The sequence below is a fragment of the Podarcis filfolensis genome (genome assembly GCF_964270895.1).
Source record: "Podarcis filfolensis genome assembly, chromosome: 13".
NCBI lineage: Eukaryota > Metazoa > Chordata > Lepidosauria > Squamata > Lacertidae > Podarcis > Podarcis filfolensis.
The window spans coordinates 50,852,170-50,871,688 of NC_139615.1; the positions used below are offsets into that span (position 1 = coordinate 50,852,170).

Below are 19,519 nucleotides of genomic sequence, written 5' to 3' on the forward strand. Positions count from 1 at the left end.
AGATGTTTTGAGACTGCAATTCTCAGCATCCCTGACCACTGGTCCTGCTAGCTAGGGATCATGGGAGTTGTAGGCCAAGAACATCTGGAGGGCCGAGGTTGAGGAAGCCAATCTTACACCTTATCCCTCCCTAAGATCCATCTTTCCTGGCTGTGGAGTGTGGCTTCTTAAAGGGCCAAGCACCTATTTCACTTCTGTCTGTGATGTCTTCCCTGGAATGCTCCCTGCACTGTTGGTCAGGCACTGTAGAGCAGGAGGTTCTTTATACTTCAGGTAAACCAGGCTATGGGGAAGGCACCTGTGAGCATTCAGTCTTCAGATCTGCAAAGGTACAGCAGTTAGGCTCAGGTTCAATTCTTCAGCCCTGGTTTCGATGGCTCCCACTCTTTGTCTCTCTGAGTCTTGGCTATTGCTTGATGCTGGGGCCACAGGAATGTATGTAATGGGGAAAGTGTCTCACCAGCAGAACACCTTTTTGGGTGTTCAGGCCCCTCAGTGCAGGTGAATTATTATGATATCTGGGTATCTGTGTAACAGATCTTAGCTCTATCTCCCCAACTTCCCCAGCCACCATATAGCAAAGACTAAAAAGTCAATAAACCAAAGTGTGTATTGTTTTTAAAAATTCAAAGCGTTTTATAAAAAAACCCATGTGATTTTTGTCTGGTTTTGTTCTTGCAGTGTCTTTCTTTGTGGTGAGCATTGGAGGTACTTTGGTCGGTGTTGTCTTTGCATTCCTGCTCTCGCTTATCACTCGTTTCACAAAGCATGTCAGAATAATTGAGCCCGGATTCGTGTTTGTTGTCTCCTACTTGTCTTACTTGACAGCTGAGATGCTGTCACTTTCTGCCATCCTTGCGTAAGTTTCAGTTAATTAACTGATGTTTCTTTCTAATACTGCTGGAGAAAGGGGTCATTTTAAAGTGATTGCAATGCCCAGCTGAGTTCGAAAACATTTTCTATCTGTATTAAAAAGACAAAACCAAAGAAACTCGTGGAAACTTGGGGAGAATGTCCCAAAACTATTAGGCTTGGAAGCCATTTGAAGACCCTTGGGGAATTCTATGGTTTGTTGTGCTGCAGATTACAATAATCAAAATGATTAAAAATAGCTAAACCACCAGCTAAACCTTCATATAACAGTGGCACTAGCATAATGGGGATTGTTCCTTTAAGATGCACGTAGGGAGAGTCGGGGCCCTTGCCATGTGGACTGTGTCAGGGCTGGACTATGAGCAGCACTCTTGGGTGAGCCAGGAAGCAGAAGCCATGGGACAGGGCAGGAGTCAGGCTCTTAGGGCCAACCAGGAGGCCAGGTTGAGGAGCAAGCTGGAAGTTTGGACCGAAGGACATACCAGGAGGCAAAGGTCACCTATCATCTTCCATGGTTCAGTTCCCTCTTTTTTGGGGAGGAGGGACATTTATTAGAATTTTAAAAGAGAGATAAAAAGATGATTCTCAAATATCATTTTTATCCAAACTGAAACATTAATCTACATAAAAACACAGATCCAGAAGAAAAGAAGAGAGAGAAAGAAATAAAGGATTAAAAGAGAAAAAATAAAGTTCAGAAACTAATGAACTTCTTATTCTTCATATGTCAGCTATATATAAACATCATTCAACTCATCCACTCCAATGTAACACCCAGCAAGACTCCTTTCTATAAACCAACATTATCTTCAGTTCAGAGGTTAACTGCAAAGAGCAGCCAAACACAGATCCAATAACGCCTGACAGTTGTGGCAGTTAAACTTTTTTATTTCCATTGCCTGCCAAAGGATTTGGCTCAGGTAGGTCAGTATATCAGAGGGAAACAAAACATTTAGGCGGAGGTCTGCTTTTAGATTTCAGAATAGAACAGTTTAGTAGATATGACAATGCAGAACAAGTTGCTGCAAAGATAAGTGATTAAGATGTGTGTTGAATTTCTTTCAGTATAACTTTCTGTGGTATCTGCTGTCAGAAATATGTCAAGGCAAATATTTCAGAGCAGTCTTCTACCACTGTGAAATACACCATGAAGATGTTGGCGAGTGGCGCAGAGACTATTATTTTCATGTTCCTGGGAATTTCAGCTGTTGATCCTAACATCTGGACTTGGAACACAGCCTTTATACTCTTGACGCTGGTCTTCATCTCTGTCTACAGAGTAATTGGTAAGGAAACACGTTTTCCTACTAAGAGTGGTAATTAATTTCATCTTTTGGTCTCCTGCATGTTATATCAGCAGCTGGGTGGAAAAATAAATTTGAACATTTTGCAGGTTTTTATCAGGGACCTTGTTTTCATTGCTGCTTAAATTCTGCAACAAACTCTCTACAGATATGACAGTTCCAGATTTTTATGGGACTGTGCAATAGAACTGTATTTTTCTCCTCCTACAGTGAGCATCCTCCCAGCAAGAGGAGGCTGCTTGCATCTCTCCCACATTCTTAGACCCCTCTTCCTGTTGGCATTTTGATCACTAAGAGAGCTGCCAGGAAGGTGGAATCTGTACTATGTCTGCTCTAGGACTTGGCTTGATGTGCCTTTTAAACATCTCTGGGCTCCAGGAAGCTGTCCAGCCTTGTTGCTGGTGGTATTGGTTGGCGCTGGCCATCTCCTCAGCTTAGAAGTGGTCCTTCCCATTTTCCAGATGCTTCAGAAGCACCCGTTCATCTCTTCTCTTGTGTAAGCACTTAAAGCAAGATGGTCCATCAAAGCTTTTTTGGCCAGCTGTAGGCAACAATTGACCCCCTGTCTTCCCAAAGCCAGGTAAGGAGGTGCTGACAAGGTCCGAGGGTCCTGCAGCCTCTTTCCCAAAGCCTAGTTAGTGCTTTCTCAGCTTTGGGAAGAAAGGGGGGGTGGTTCTAGCACCCTGCCAGAGCCTTCACGCCTCCTTCCCAATGCCTGGTGCTTTGCTTAACCGGCTTTGAGAAGGCAGCACAAGTGCTGGGGTGTGCATGTGTACCAGATTTTGACCATGTTCCTTGCCCGCCCCTGCCTCCTTCCCCCCCCACATGACAAGGCAATGTGCAGCCCCTGGGTTCCATGTCAACGTACCCTTGCAGCCCACTTGGTATGAAAAGTTGGACCACCCTGACTTAGAGGATCAGACTGACAGTGAGGAAACACTGCCTGCAGTTGGGCTGATGTGAGTAAACCCTGATAGCTTATCAGAAGCAGATTTAAGATCATCTTCATCTGCAATATACGACTTTAATATATTAAAGTTGGCTAAATAGATGAGATCCGATATCTGAGAAATTTCCACTCATCTTTTTACTAGTGTGCTGATTAATTTTCAACAAAAATCAGAATTGCAGTTGGCACCTGAAAGTTTACCTATGGAAAACATAAAACCCATACGATTGCGAACCCTTTTCTCCACTCCACACTAAATGTGTGGAAAGCAACATTTAAAAAACTGGCTCCCCCACTATCTCCCCTTATCCCTCTTTGCTTTCACCCAACTTTTAAAGAAACAGGACAATACTTAGATTGGAATGGTTGGGAACAGGTGGGCCTTTACAGATTAAAAGATTTTTATGCAAACAGTATCCCACTATGAAAGGAACAATTCATAGCTGCCATACCAAACCTTAAATGGCCATGGTAGCATTTCAACCGGCTGTGAAGATTCCTGTTAAACCCAGACATTTCCACTCAAGCAAACAGGAAACTAACAGCAATGGAGCACATCTTTGTTAATTTCTCTCCACTCTCTAAGGGCATAGCTTTCTCAATTTACAAAGCTCTAATAACAATAGAATATGGCAATCTATTGTTCACAAAAATGCCATGGGAAATGGGCCTAGATGTGCAAATACCAATGGTCTAGTTTCTGCAAAAATAAGGGAAGCCTCATTAAAAAATTCTGCATAGGTAGCATTATACACCGGTGAGGCTGTCCCAAATATGTAAGGAAGTCAATCCCAATTGTTGGAGGGGATGTGCAGTCAAAGGTACATACTTCCATATGTGGTGGTGGTGTGACATCATCAAACCCTTCAGGAATGCTGTCTTCAAAGAAATAAGCTGAATATACAAGAAAACCATGGAAATGTCCCCTGCACTAGCACTACCTGGGCTTAGGATCCTGGCTGCTCCTGATTATCCTAAAGATGACCTCTTAGCCTTTCTATTGACTGCTGCTCATACGGAGACAGCCAGATGTTGGAAAACCGGTGTTGGAATAACAAGAGTACAGTCAATAGCACTGGCTGAGAAACTAACATGCCAGGTGAGAGCAGCAAAGGGCAAACACAATTCATATTCCTTTTATAACATATGGGAAATGTTTATTGAATACATAAATTGTTCAGACTGTGGCATGAATCCACTCAGCACTCATGGGAAACTGTGACGTGATCTCTGAGTAATCCAATGAAACTTCAACACATGGCATGACAGAAGTCTGTAATTCTGTCAGGACAAGTTGTTTATTGTTGTAACAATTGTTTTCTCAGAATTTATCTTCTTTACCAGGGAAATAAATAAAACCACTATTAAAAAAACCAAGCCCTATGGAAAGCAGTTAAAACCTTTTCAGGCAATTGTTTTGTTTCAAACAAATCCAGCAAGCGAGTTCCGTGTGCGCAACTGCTGTGAATTCTCATTGCAGTGCTCATCATGGAACATAATGGGTTGTCCAGTGCAGATGAGACTGCGCATGTAACAAAACACGAGGAAAGCTGGATCACGGCAGTGTCTGTTGCATTCATTATTTGCCAGATTGTTACTGCCATAGGCAAAATTGCCATTTCTAGGAAGGAAATGTATTTTGGCAGCAGCTTTGTGTTGTGATGCTTCAGTGGCCATGCCATTCTTAATTCCTGAGTGAATATTGTTATGCAGGCTTTTGCTACTCTGAAACATTTGCTTTAACAGGTGTAATTCTGCAGACTTGGGTTCTAAACCACTACCGAATGGTCCAGCTGGGAATAATAGATCAAGTGGTCATGTCGTACGGTGGACTCCGTGGTGCTGTTGCCTTTGCTTTGGTAGTAACCCTGAACAGTAAAGATGTCGCAGAAAGAAACCTGTTTGTCAGCACAACAATCATTGTTGTGTTTTTTACTGTCATATTCCAGGTAATTTTAATTGTTCAGCCTTTCTGTTGCTTTTACGGGTGAAGTGCCAGGTTAGGCGTTCTTCTTGAACCCAGTATGGGAGGGATGTTTTGGCTCACGCATACTTGTCATGTCCTCTTCCCTTCCGGTAAAAAGCAGCGCCTGGCCATCTGAATGCAGCGTTCAGTGGTAAGCTGTTTGTCATGGCATGAAATGAAATCTAGGCAAGGCGGTCCATGCAGCGGGTTAGCAGGTGGAGTGGGGAGAGACTGCTAGGAAGTAAAGTCTGTGAGGGCCCAATGAAGTATCAAAAGCAGATCTCAAATGTTGGCTTTATATTATGTCAGTGAGCGGGGAGTATAAAAAACTGTGTGCTCTGTACTAAAAACTTAAAACCTCTGTGTCAGACCCCCATGTATTAGTAGATCTTGAGTTAATATTTCACGAGAGAGACTACAGCAATGTTATTTGCTATTTGTAAATCCTTATCACTTTCTTTAAATGAGGGGAATTTAGAGGCAGGGATGCCATTTCTGCGTACAAGGCACACACAATATAAGTTTATGAAATTTGTTATTTAGTTTGCATATACATTGATCATTAAAGTGTTTGTATTTTAGACCAGTGTGGCCTTCATTTAAAGACATGCATTCCAATAGATGCAGGACAAGACTGTGACAGGACATGGACTAGTGATTAACTGGCAGCTACGAGTAGTTTAGAAGCTGGTGGAGCGTGGTGGGAGACATTGCCCAAAGTTCTCTAAGGGTTACAGGTTACAGGGTTGTTGTTTTATTTCACCTGAACAGCATAACTCAGTGGTTGTATCTGATGCTCCTCTACTCATGACTGAGATGTGGAAATTGGTGACATATGCCATGCCAGTCGGGAAGGAACCCACTCAGGTCTCCCATTCCAAACATTTTCAGAGTGGCATAGAACATGTCCATTTAGAAGGACCAGCCACCCCTAGCCCAAGCAGCTTATTTCAGAATAAAGGACCTAACAGGTGAGCAGAGATGCTTGCACATTATGTGACTGCACAAGCGCACCCTCTTGACTTGTTACAACTCACTGTGTCAGATCCACCCACTCTCAGATCTCAGTCTGCTCATCCGTGGCATGTGGTGAAAACATTTGGTGATATTTCTTTCATCTTTGAGATTTTTAGTATCTATAATACATGCACAGTCTTCTACTGCATTGTTGCTTTTAATTAAGGTGAGAGTAATTTGTCAGTTTTCCCTCCGCAGGGTTTGACAATCAAGCCTTTGGTGCAGTGGTTGAAAGTGAAAAAAAGTGAGCAGCGAGAGCCCAAGCTGAACGAGAAGCTTCACGGCAGGGTAAGCAGGTCTCATACTCAGAACAAAAAGAGGTCAGTGAGGTCAAAAGACCCTGCCACTTCCTAATAATACCTCAGTAATAATACCACCCTGGTAAATTCTAGCCCTTGCTTGTTTGGGTAGCAAGCAGCGAGAAGGCCTGTGCTCCCAGTTCTCTCTCACTGTAGCTGTGATCAGTAGGAGTTGGTGGCATCTGCGCACTGGCATTGGGATAGCCTGCAGGGGGCTGGACAGCCAACTCTTCTGTTGTTGTTGACATCCATCTTGAGAGACAATGAAGTGCGCCTCCGGGGTGAAGTCAAACCGCTAGAGATCACAGCGCCTGCTGTGGCTGTAGAGACCGGGAGCTCATAACTGTTGCCTCCCATGTTGTTCCTGCTGTGTTAGCAGCACCAAAGTGATCTCCCCAGGGCACAAGCCTGGGCGGTGTGTATGGAGGTCTTGGGCTGCCCAGACAACAAGACCCTTCCCCTCGGCCTCACTGATGTGGTCCAAAGGAAAGCCGAGCAATACGTTTGGCACCAGCTTGGCTGCAGAAGCCACCAGAAAGAGGCACCTTTCTACCGCCTTAGGGACTCCACTCTGGATTTGTGTCAGGTGCATTCCTTAGCTTTTCCTTCTCCCGAAGATGTCCCACAAGGCAGTGGGTAAACTCTTCCAATGCTACAATTCTGTGATTCGAGGTATGTTCATATACAGATGAAACTCATTTTAGCTACACAAGTGGGACTTGTAATAATATGTTGCAGTGCAGGGTGTTCCTGTTCAGACTCTCAGGCAGCCATGAATACTCCCTTCTGCCCACCCCCTGCAAACAATCACTCAGCATTCCATGTTTCATCCACATCTGTTTTTGGACTTCTGTAAACCATACTGATTGTGCACCGATTGTGCCATTTTGGTTACATAAGGATAGGCCCTCCAGATGTTTTGGGACTACAACTCCCATCATCCCTAGCTAACAGGACCAGTGGTCAGGGATGATGGGAGTTGTAGTCCCAAAACATGTGGAGAGTCAAGTTTGCCTGTGCCTGGGATAGGCACCCAGAAAATGAGATCACTGTTAGCATAGAAGTGAGAGGGCCTTTTCAATTGTGGCTTCTCATCTGTGGAAGGTCTGCCAGATGCCATCATTGGCATCTTTTTGGGACCAGGTAAGGATTTACCTTCCCCTCTGCCCATAGGCTTTTGATAGACTGAACTTATGATGTTTGTATTTTCTGTGCTGCCAAAGCTTCCTGTGGTTGTTATGGTGGCGGGATGTGTGTGTTTGTGTGTACGTACATGTATCTTCCTATATACATAAAAATGTAAAGCTGTCATTGCACAGGCCCCACTGGAGAATTTGTAGTACCTCATCACATTCCTGGCTTTGCATAAAGGGGGAAGGGAGCAAAAGCGAAGGCAAGTTTTTAAATGGTGCATTTAAACAACAGAAGAAATTTGAATTAAGGAAACAGAGGAAAAACTTGTGATTTTAAACAGTGGCAGAGGTGTGAATTGCGCCTGGCAAGCTGAACCCTCCCTGCACTGATCGCTTTGAAGCAGCTAACAGGCACCTTCCACCAAGGTCTTTGAGGCTGGCCACTTCGGCTCCTGCTGCAAATAACTTGCATGTTGGGGAGGCGGGGGCTGCTGGACCCTTCAGGGTGGGATACAGGAGGGCCTGACACAGCCTGTAGGGTGCTCAAGTCCTGTGATCAGCAATCCTACTGACCGCATGTGGAAGGGGCAGAGTCAGGGTCCCAGGCTCTGGGACAGAGGTCAGAATCTGGTCTTTTGCACTACTGATACCAAGAATGACTCTCACAGTGGTACTTTATCTTTGGTGTGTATATGTTGACCAAACCCGGCCTCTGTCTGCATCTAAATGGTTATATGTTAGTCTGCAATTACCCAACCACCTTTTGTGGTCTTTGTTTTCACAGGCCTTTGACCACATTCTTTCGGCTATTGAAGATATATCTGGTCAAATAGGACATAATTACCTGAGAGACAAGTAAGTGGAGTCAGGCACCTTTGTCTTACGAGAATGGAACAGTTTGACGAATGGAAAAGGTGGACTAAAATAGCACGATAGGATAGCCTGACATCTGGTCATCTGCTAATCAACCTAATATTTGGCGATACAGGTCAATGCTGAGAAACGGCACATGGGAAAACCCTTTCTCGTAAGCTTTGGAATTTCTGGAATTCTTCCCACTCTTTTGACATCAGACTTACAGCTCTTTGCATTAACTGTGCCAGTTTAAAACAATTCCAAAATTTGCATATCTTAATCCCCTTCTTATGGGTGCCAAATACTTATTTTCTTAGTTTGCATTTTACTCTCCATGGAAAGGCAAACTTGTGAGGCCATTAAAACCATCATTTGATTTGTACCCTGCCCATCTGACTGGGTTGCCCCAGCCCCTCTGGGCTTAACTCAACAAGCTTCTCTTAACATCGTATGCCTTGGCAAAATAACTTGGAAGGTCTCCCTTGCTGTTTACCTTGAACACTTCTTCCATAGCCTTCAGGTATCATAGTGGGGTCCAAGAGAGGGAGGGACATGCCTCCCCAGTTCAGGGTTACAGCCAGGCCCAACTGCTCACTATTGTGGCCCCTGGCCTGGCTGGGCGGTTGAGTGTATCTGTCCTGAACAGCAGACAGCACGACTGCCCCCCCTTCATTGGAAGGAAGGGGATGTGGGACATTGGGGGCAGCATTAAAGAACTTGTAGGTTGCAGTGAAAAGCTGAACACCAGGTGGGCTGGTGTTGGGAACCAATGCTGCAGGGACCTGCTACAGGTGGCACTGGGAGGGCGGACAGATGAGGGCAGGAACTGGTGCAGAAAGCGTTGCTTGTTTGTTTTATAAGTGTTGGCCCTAAATGGGAGTGGCAGTATTTGGGGCTGCATTTCAGGTAGTAAAAAGTCTTAGATCTTCTGAGGTAAGAGGTTAGCTCCCTGCTTCAGAAAAGGGGTACAGAGGGGAACACTAGCCTTACCTCCCAACAGTGATTCATCTATTTATTTATTTTTCAAAAAACCTCTCAACAGTGATTCATCTATTTATTTATTTTTCAAAAAAGTGAAATTTTCCCTTTGGTGATTTGGCTACAGGATTCTCTGACCTGACTGTACATTGTGTGCCCCAAATAAAAATGCCCAATTTCCTCTAAATTACCCATTTTGAGCCCCATCACAAGAATTGGATGGCTTCAAGTTATATTGTTATTGTCTCCACACCATGGGATGGGGTGCCAGCCTTGATTACCTAATGCTAAATGTGCCCCATTTAATTAATAGCTGCTGCATATGCTGTGTTTGAATCATCAGGTGGACTAATTTCGACAGGCAAGTACTCAGCAAAGTACTGATGAGAAGGTCTGCTCAGAAAAGTAGAGACCGAATTGTTAAAGTTTTCCGTGAGCTCAACTTAAAGGATGCCATTAGCTACGTGGCTGAGGTAATTCTAAATATATTTCATGATGAAACATGTCTATTTTAGGTTTGTTTCTGCTTTTTGGTAATATATTAGCACTTTAGCATACATAATCAGGCCCACGTTAAGCATTTTTCATCCCATTCATTTCAAGGATAATTATAAGTATGTTGAACTCTCTTCTGTTGTAATGAATGGGATCTAAAGTAATATCTGTGACTTGGAGATAATACAGAGATCATAGTAAATCTGTTTCATTGGCACAAGCAAAATAAGAGTCAACAGGTTTAGGAACAAAAGATTACGGTTCATAGCACTATGTGATTATTTTTGGTCAGATGTGTATTGTTTGGTTCTCCAAACTTTGACTCTTTGTATGGTTGGATCTTAAAGTCCATCACTTCAGTACCTGCCCTGATACTTGGAGCAGAGGTGGGCTTATTTCAGGTTTGTGGAGTATACTTTATTTTTACCAGCCAGTGGCAGATGCACACAAAGTTGTGTCTCCAAGAGCCAGTAACCTACCTCAACTTATGAGCCATACTCTAAAATATCATGCACTGCTTAAATACAAAACTACATCTGAATTGCTACAGCTCAGAGATTCTAATACAATATTCTAAAACTAGCCTCTAAAACACTCAGATTTTACAGGTGAAGAACCCTGGGGCTGTGAGATAATCCATTATTCCATTAGTCAGATAAGCAGATAGTATAAGGCCAGCTGTGGCAAAGATTGATTGTTGCTTTTGCTTGCTGCCATTAAACTAAGGGGAGTCAGAATCCTTACCAATCTATTGTAAACTGATCAGGGATCAAGTAGATCCCAATCTACATCCTGCAAACCTCCAGTGTATATAATCTACTGGGACTTGTTCTAGTTAGCGAAAACATTTCTCCAGAGGTATGAATATTATTTTTTATTGCTTTTAGCTCAGAGAAACCATATGAAACTATTTCCATGTTTTCATGATGCTTCTTGGTGCTCCAGTAGCTCAAGAGCCATAGTAAAAAATAAAACTTGCTCTCTACTTGAAAGCCCCATAGTACCATGTGTGTGAGTGTGTATGTTGTATTCTTTGTTGAACAGGGAGAGCGAAGAGGTTCTCTGGCATTTATCCGCTCAGCAAGTATTGACAACACGGCCAATGTGGACTTCAGCATTATTAATCAAATGAATGGAGAGCCCTCTGTTTCCCAGTTGCTGTAAGTGAGGCTGCATGTTTTGCCTCATACTTTATGAATCCAGTTTTATTTCTGCCAGTAGCTCAAAAGCTAATGCATCACAAGTCCAGTAGGGAAAGAAATGTGAAAAGGTACCTTTTGGGTACAGTCCAGCCAGAGTTAAGTATTTAAAGTCCCAGTGCTTTTAATGTGACAGATTCCATAAAGCACTTAACTCTCCCATTGAGATTGAAGGGACTGGGAAGTGGTTGACTTGGCTTTCCTGCTACTATTTATTTGATTTGTAGCCCACCCAATTCCATGGGCTCAGAGCAGCTTATAGCAGTCTTTCTGAATGTCAGTAGTTAGGTCCCCAGGGGTTTGCAATCTAAAGGAGTTATGCAGCACAATCCTATGTATTTCTACTCCCACTGTGTTTAATGGAGCTTACTGCTCAGTATGTTTAGCACTGCAGCATTTTGAGGCATGTCTACTCAGGAACTAGTCCCGTTGTTTTCAAGGGGCTTACTCTCAGGTAAATTGTGGTGTATTAGAATATAGCCTACAGGTGTGGGATTGCCTGTTTGAACCCTCATGCAAGAAATTCCTTCCTGCCCATGTGCTGCTGGTTTTCTATATATGAACAATTTCTGGGATGGGGACCATTCAAACATACCTTAGTTAGACCAACACTGTTCTGCTGTCTTCCAACTTTGTGGTCGCAGTAAGAAACTAGGAGCCTGCCTACACACCCTTAGGACAATAGCTCACGTTCCATATGTATTCCTTTCTGGAGAACAGAAAGTGCCAAGTCCAGGTGTGTGTGCTCAGTGTAACAAGGAGCCACCAGGAGTTTGTCCCTCTCACAGATTCGTATCAAAGAATTGTTTCGTGTGGATTCAATTATGTCTGTGTTTTAATGTTTCTACATTCGCTGGTTTTGTTGTTTGTTGAACAGAAAGCAAGAGAGAGAGACGAGGGAGGGAAGGAGGGAGAATGGAAGCATGAATATATATCTGTCTATTTTGCTTTAGGAGAGAAACTGCCAGTTCTGTGTGTCTTGATATGCAAGCCCTGGAGCAGAGAAGAAAAAGCATCCGAGATGCAGAGGATATGTTCACCCACCATACTCTACAACAGTATCTGTACAAGCCCAGGCAAGAGGTGAGATCTTAAGAACACCCCAGTGCCAGAATAGGAGACTCTAACAATACTGTATTTGGATGTTCTGGGAGAAATAGAATAGAAGCAAAATGGACCTTTGTCTCTCATTATGAGTAGCTGTAGCTCACAGCAAGAGCTGTTCTATGATTCTGCAACCAGGAAGTAGCTCTTCTGCCATGGGCAAGAGCATGAACATCCTCTTGTGAAACCAAGAGCATGAGAAGTGCTATAAACCCCACCAGTTATAGCATTCCATGTACTCTTTTTCAGAATGGTTTGCAGGACAGCATTAGCTGCTATATCTCTTCTGCTCTTGGCTCTTTGGATCCAAACCTGAGAGCCATTTTGGATGATCCAACTCTAGGAGAGTCTCATTATAGGTGGGAAGATGTGTATTTTGCATTGGAGGGAGATGCATGTACCCACCTTTCCCTGGTTTCAGATGAGACCTGGAAGCTTGGGGAGAGGAGGCAGAAGTCCCTCACACTTCCTCTCTCAACTCCGCTTTCAGATCTCCAAAGCAGCTCTGGGGTGGAGGTTGCAAAGTGCCTCACCTGTGGTGTTCTTTGGGATTTATTTTGTACAGTACATACAGACTCGGGAGGGGGGGTGCCCAACCTTCTGGTCGCTGTTGGATTCTCAGCTCCAATCAGCTTCGACCCAGTGGCAGAATGGAGGTAAACAGTGCCCGGGTTGGGCATGTGGGGTGCACCCCCAAAGGGGGCAGGGCACGAAGGGAGCCCGCTGTGGCACCCATGCAGGGGTGCACTTGTGCACCCCAGTCCAGGAGAGTGGGTGGCAATGCTCCTCTCGCCGCTGGGCTGGCTGTGAAGAAGCAGGAGCTTCCTTGCCCTTCACAACCTCTCTCCACCCCTAAGTCAACCTTCACCCAGGGAAGGGGGAGCCTCGGCTGGGTGCAACAGACGGGGGCAGGACACTCAGAGGGTGATCTTCACCCTCCATGCTGTCCCACCCCTGCCGCCGGCAGGGCACGAGGGGGAGGGGGATCTCAGGCAGACGCCTGGTTTGCCCCCCCATTGTGCGCCCAGGGCTACAGCCCCCATGGCCCCACTGCTTCAGCCAGCATGGCCAATGGTTAGGGATGATCCAACTTGTATGTACTGCACCGATATGTGAATGGCCTCAGATTCCCCATTGCTGCTGTCACACCATGAATACTGGGGGCTTTCCCCTCTCTTTTAGGAATTTGAGTGGTCCTCTTGTTTTGGTGGGGGGGCAGGGAGAGGTACTTGGTTGTTTTCCGTAATCCCAACTGTTTCAGACATTCAAAGAATTCAGACATTCATAGAATTCATAGACTCCTGCCCACAGCCTTGAAGCACCAACCTTCTGGTTGTTATTAACAAACACTTTCGGTTTGGTAAAGAGCTTTTGTTTGAACTCTATAATTTTATGCCTCAAATCCAGGGTGCAGTGGGGAGCAGCAGCAAGGGGTCAGAAACAGGCATTAAGGGGCAAGGATTTGTATCTGGGTGCTTGTTCTACACACATCCGTTTTGGTCTTCTGATCATTCTTGTCGTCTTGCCGACAGCACAAGCACGTGTACAGCCGCCATGAACTATCTACCAACGAAGACGATAAGCAAAACAAAGAGATTTTCCACAGGACCATGAGGAGGCGCCTGGAGTCGTTCAAGAGCACCAAACTAGGCATGAGCCACCCTAAGAAGAACAAAATTCATAAGAGAGACCGAGGCCAAAAAAGAGTAAGAGCAGAGCAGTTGAGATTGCCTCATTAACACAGGGGGAGGGAACGTGGAGGCCGGGTGCCTATGCCCTCGAAAGGGTGCCAGGTCTCTGGTGGGTCAAACGCTTTATTAATTTAGGATATTTATAACCCACCCCCAGAGTCTTGCATAGCAGCTTGCAAAAGGTTTTCACAGTGAAATCACATTCTATTCTAGCGGTGTGTCCCTGTGGTGCCAGGGTTACCCAGGCAGCGTTTCTTGCCCTCATCCTTTGCCCCCCCCCCCCCCGGCTACTGTCAGCCAGGTAGCAGCTCCCATCAAAGTCCTCTGAGGCAGGAGGGTAGGGGACCAAGCAGGTGGGATACAAGAGGCAGTGAACAAGGAGGAGCTTTCTGCAGCCCCTTGGAGTTGTGTGATTGTTTTCAAACATTAAATAGCAGATATGAGGGAAGGCTTTCAGGACTCGGCCACAACATTCAGCGAGAGGCATGGAAGCCTTTGCACCAAGGTCCTAAGATGCACACACAGAGAGCTTCTTTCTGGCACAGGAGTCAAGCTTCCTTGGCCTGGATGGAGTCCCTTCCATCCCATGCCAAACAGCAGTGGGGAGATTTTGTGTTGGGGTTGCCGCAACATGGAGAGAGGGGAGGTTTTAAACCCCTCCTGGGCATGGTCCCAGCCCTGTGTGTCCCACACAGACACACACCACACCTGCTATTTTTTAATTGGAAAAACAGATGTGCAACATGAAGTGACATAATTTGGGTCTGAGACTCAGATGGGGCAGGATAGGGGCAGAGCCTGGGAGATTGTGTTGACTTTGAAAAAAGAAGTAATCTCAATTCTCTCCTTCTACTTGGCTTGCATTGGTGTGGTTTGTTTTTGCCTTGATTTCCCCCCCTTCCTTAAAAAAACATTTTGCTGCTGTATATTTTATTTATTTAGTTGTTTTTGTTTTGGTGTGTTTTAATAGTGTGTTGTGAGTTTTCTTTTAAATGGAAAGGTGGGGTATAAATACTTGTATAAAATAAACAAACAAACAAATCATTCTGCAGTTCAGGATTATCGCCCTCTTTCCCATTGGCCTTTGCCTCACTTTACTACTCTTTTCAAATCATTTCACTTTATTTGTCCCTGTCATTCTGAAACGAACTTTTGAGTTCTTTGCAAAATTACACACGTGGACTCGTGTATGCTGAATTTTCTGGATGTAAAGCTACAACTTTGCCAAAAGGAAAAACTTGTAAGAAAAAGTGTTTTCTAGCCGTGAAGGAGAAGGGGCTGGAAAATGAGCTGGGAGAGCCACTGTGCTAAACTGCTTCTGCACCATACATGCAATATCCTGGTACCTCTTCGAAGCTGCCCAGCAATCTTTATGTTATGGGGTGCCACACAAATGCTGCAAGCAATGAAGTTAATAAGTAAATGGGGACTTGATTTTGCCAGAAGTCAGTGGCATGCAAACTGTGCCCCTTCCTCATGCAGGAGCCTGCAGAGATCACGAAATGCTGGTGACCCAAACAGAATCAGCTTCAACATTGAAACTCCAACCCTTTCTCCAGCTTTTTAGATGTTGGCGGGGAATTGGATCTGGCCGGCAGGCCACATCCTGACCCTTCCCCAGCCCCGTCACAGGCCACTTTGAATCTAAAGTGCGCCTGCAAAAGGGCCTCTTCAAAGGGGCTCACTGTTGCTGTGGGTCAGCTGACTGGCCTGGACAGCAAGCCCCTCTGCAGTGGTCCCCCAACATCATAACAGTAACAGGCGAGGGAGAGGTGGGTGGCCCTGCCCATCTGCCAGAGTGGCGGGGGAGGCCAGGATCTGATCTGTTGGTTTGATCCAGTTTCCCGTCTCCTTATCTAAAAAGGAGGAGGGGGATAGATCCAGTGATGGCAAAAGCCTGCCATCTCTGCCAGTTATGGAGAGCTTAGCCTTGCCATGCTGGAGCCAGTAATCCATGGTGAGGAACTATTAGGACCCTTAGGATGGCTGATTTCTTGGTGGGTCCTCCCAAAGTCCACAGTGGAACTCAGGAGTTCTGCCGCACAAGGAATCAACTGCTTCTGCAGGAAGGGGCGAGGAACAACAAGTCCAGCATTTCCAATGATAGAGAGTTAGGGTTGTTTTTTTCACTCACGGTACATTTCCAACCTGATTGGTGTTACTAAGAGATCTGTGGAAAGACCAACAGAAGATATGATCACTGAGTACTGCTGCTGACTTAGTGGAGCTTTAGGCTGATGCATAACTGAGATTTTGAAAGACTTTGTTTGGGAGCTGGAGCCACATTCTCTGCACCTACAGGGTGTGCGTTGTTTTCATCATCACCATTGACATGAATTTATTAATCACCACCTGTGCAATTGTCTCAAGGTATAATAAAAACTTTGTGGCTGCAGCTGCAATCCTGTACACACTTTCCAAGGGGAAGTAGCACTGAACTCAGTGGGACCACCTCTGAGTAAATATGCCTGGGACTAGGAATTATGCTTATCTGTAGTCATGCCACCTTTTGATGGCAATGGTGATTATGGTTTAAGAGTTTCTTGCACTTTCCATTGATGGCCAAGCTGTGTCTCAGAATGGGGATGGTGACCTCTGCTGGCCTGAGCAGCAGTTAACAGATGACATGAGCCTTGGCTCTTATTTTTCGGTGAACAGTGACAACCCTCTGCACATGGATTCTCCCACGGTCTCACTTGATAAAAGTTGATAAGATTTCACGAATGCCGACACAATTATATAACTAAGACTAGTTTTAGGTCGACACTGGCAGGCATCAGCTCTACAACCGATAAAGCAGGCACCCCAAACTCAATCCTCCAGCTGTTTTGGGACTACAGTTCCCACCATCCCTGACCACTGGTCCTGTTAGCTAGGGCTGATGGGAGCTGCAGTCCCAAAACAGCTGGAGGGCCGAGTTTGGGGGTGCCTGCGATAAAGGAATGGCTTTAAAGTGCACACATGGGCAAGGTGACAAGCACTACCTGAAGACAACATGGACCTAGTTTGCATGGCACAGCAGGCCAGTCTATGGCACACAGAGACTGCTTGAAGGTGCGGGCTCCCTGAGAGGAGCTCACAGCCGCGTTGCTTCCTCTTCCCTTTTTACTAGAGCTGAGCCAAGGTTTGGCCTGTGGTCAAGCTCTCCGCACTAACTGCCAGACCTGGGCGTTTGCAAGCCAGGTCATTCAGCTCTGTCGCTGGAGAAATGGGCTCCATTTATTGGATCCTGGAGCAATCAATGTGATTTTGATTACACAAATTGAAAATAGGTGAGAGCTCCTTATACAATGGAAACACAGAAAAGGTGTAGTGCAAGGTGCCTCATAAGGCTTTCCTGCTATGTGACACATGGAAACTCACTTTTTATTTCACCACTGGAATATTTGGGCCTGCTAAAAGATTCCAAACTTATTCTGCTTGTATATGCTATGTACCAAAATGTGTGTGTCATTTTGCTTGTTTATTTCAGAGAAATAGCAATGTCATTCCGAATGGAAATCTCTCTTCGGAAGCCATAAAGGAAAAAGGTAAATGTGCTGTTAAATTGATAATACCTTGACTCCCATTTGCAAGTATATTTGGGTTTGTATCTTGTTGTAATTGCCTTAAGTAGAGATTCTCAAACTTTCTTCCCCCCGGGCCCACTAGAGATGGCCAAAAATTACTGAAGCCGAACAATATAGCAATGCAGAGTTGGCCCCAGACACAAAATGGGGCAGTGTCTGGCATCATCAGCTGGCAACCATTGGCATCATTTGGTCTTGGAAAATTTTGCCACAACAAGTTTCTTGTGGCAGGGAATTCTGTAGTTCAGCTTTCCTCAAACTAAGGATAGAATATTGACTGATTCAGACTCTCCACTTTAGATAGAATTTGCTCATCCACAGCTCTTAACTAGAGAAGGATTTTCATTTTTTATGTTCCCCTCTTTCCCCATATATCTCTTTAAAGTATTTTTATTCCTCTCCTATTATTCCCCTCCTCCCGTCACATCTAACTTGCATCTTATTCCCCATCTCCCCCAGAATTCCTGGTTTCTTTTATCCCTCCTCCCTGCTCCTTTTTATATTCACTTCTTGTGTAGGCTTCCCTTTCTTATCCCCTCCCTCTCTATTTGCAGTTTATCATGATAATTTAAAGCATTAGTTTCCTTCAGTGCCCCTCCCAGTCCCCCCTGACCACCCTTAGTCTTATCGCCTTTGCTTATCTATTTGCTGTTTATCATGATAATTTAAAACATTAACCTGCAATCTCTAGTTTCCTTCAGTGCCCCCTCCCAGGCCCCCCTGACCACCCTGACTCAGTTCCCTCTTCTCTCCCCCTCATGCTCCTGTGAGTGCCCTCCTGCCCACCAGCTCTGCAGCACCAGGAGACCCTGCCCAAGGCCAGGTGGTCCTTCTGAGGTGGAGCAGGGGGCCATTGCCTTGGAATCAATCGGGGAGGCTTCCGGGCTCTGTAGGAGACTGGTGGGGAAGCAGAGAGGATTGGCGTGTGGGCATGTCCATGAAGCAGAGGAATGAGATGGTGTGTCAACAACCCTGGGTGCTTCTCCCTCCAGTCTCTCCATTCCTCTTGCCTCATTCCTTCCTGTTGTCCCTCCCTTCTCACATTCCGCCAGCCCCTCTGTCCATCCACTATTTCCCCTTTTTCTTTCTTTCCCTCCTGAATACTGCTTTGTTCTGTAACATACTCTTGCCCCCATGTATGCCTTTGGCTTACTTCTCTCAGACACGCTATGAGCTGCAAACCATAACATAAGGTTGCCATATTTCAAAAAGTAAAAACCAGGAAACCACCGAAATTGTTGAACTTTTTTTAGACAAACCCCCCCCAAATGTGGTTTTGACTTGCCTAAGATCCAGGACAAAGCGACACCTTTCAGAAATTCCCTCCAGACATCAGTTCTGCCTTTGAAATCCTGGCAATGTCTGGGATTTCCCAGACGTATGGCAGCCCAGCATAACACAAACCTTGGTTGCAGCTCTGTCTGGAGAAAGCTAAACCAGGAGTCCAGATTCAGACAACACACTCAGGGCAGCAGCAGAATGCCCAGAAGAGCCAAGCAGATATTGCCTCTTCCCTGAGAGCACACACAGTTCAGGCTTGTGCTAAACCATTGGATTAACATTACGTGCAAACCAAGCCAAGGTTAGCAGTTTAAAATGATGATAATAATAATAATAATAATTCTATAATGCCCTTCATCCGAGAATCACAGGGTAGTTTACAATATAAAACCACAAAAATATATAACATAGTAACAAACAAAAACAATATCCCCCCATAGATTGTTTAATTAGACAAACTTCCAGCAGTGGGTGAGGGTTTTGTTTTTTAAAAAAAAAGAATGCCTCAGTTTGCACTACTGTATAAGCTTATACTGTAAATGAATATTGTTTTCTTCCAGAAATTGAGTTTTCTGAACCAGAGGAGAATGATTATGACAATCTACAGACGGGGAGAGCAATAGAATTCCTTGCTAATGTCACCAAGCAGAACTTCACAGATACAAGTGGTAAGGATATGAATGGCGCGCTTTCATCTCTACAATATTACAAAAGCATATCTTGATTTTTATCATGATGCTATCTAACATAATTAACTATAGTTATAACAACAGACTGAGGATTAAGGACACTGTAACTGGTGTTAA

General features: G+C 44.8%; 1 protein-coding gene across 4 annotated transcripts in view; it reads left to right on the forward strand.

Moving 5' to 3' along the window:
• SLC9A3 (solute carrier family 9 member A3) overlaps nt 1-19,519 on the forward strand; it is a gene marked incomplete at its 3' end in the record, with an annotated part of 116,109 nt that overhangs the window by 72,536 nt on the left and 24,054 nt on the right. For all 4 annotated transcript variants that reach the window (XR_014540999.1, XM_083582742.1, XM_083582740.1 and 1 more), the window contains exons 5-15: nt 682-859; nt 1,939-2,159; nt 4,873-5,075; nt 6,308-6,397; nt 8,326-8,396; nt 9,718-9,847; nt 10,914-11,029; nt 12,022-12,151; nt 13,705-13,878; nt 17,336-17,393; nt 19,274-19,381. Coding sequence is in view for 3 of the 4 variants with exons in the window: in XM_083582742.1 (XP_083438868.1) it covers nt 682-859; nt 1,939-2,159; nt 4,873-5,075; nt 6,308-6,397; nt 8,326-8,396; nt 9,718-9,847; nt 10,914-11,029; nt 12,022-12,151; nt 13,705-13,878; nt 17,336-17,393; nt 19,274-19,381 (1,479 nt within the window). The remainder of the gene's footprint in view (nt 1-681; nt 860-1,938; nt 2,160-4,872; nt 5,076-6,307; nt 6,398-8,325; nt 8,397-9,717; nt 9,848-10,913; nt 11,030-12,021; nt 12,152-13,704; nt 13,879-17,335; nt 17,394-19,273; nt 19,382-19,519) is intronic.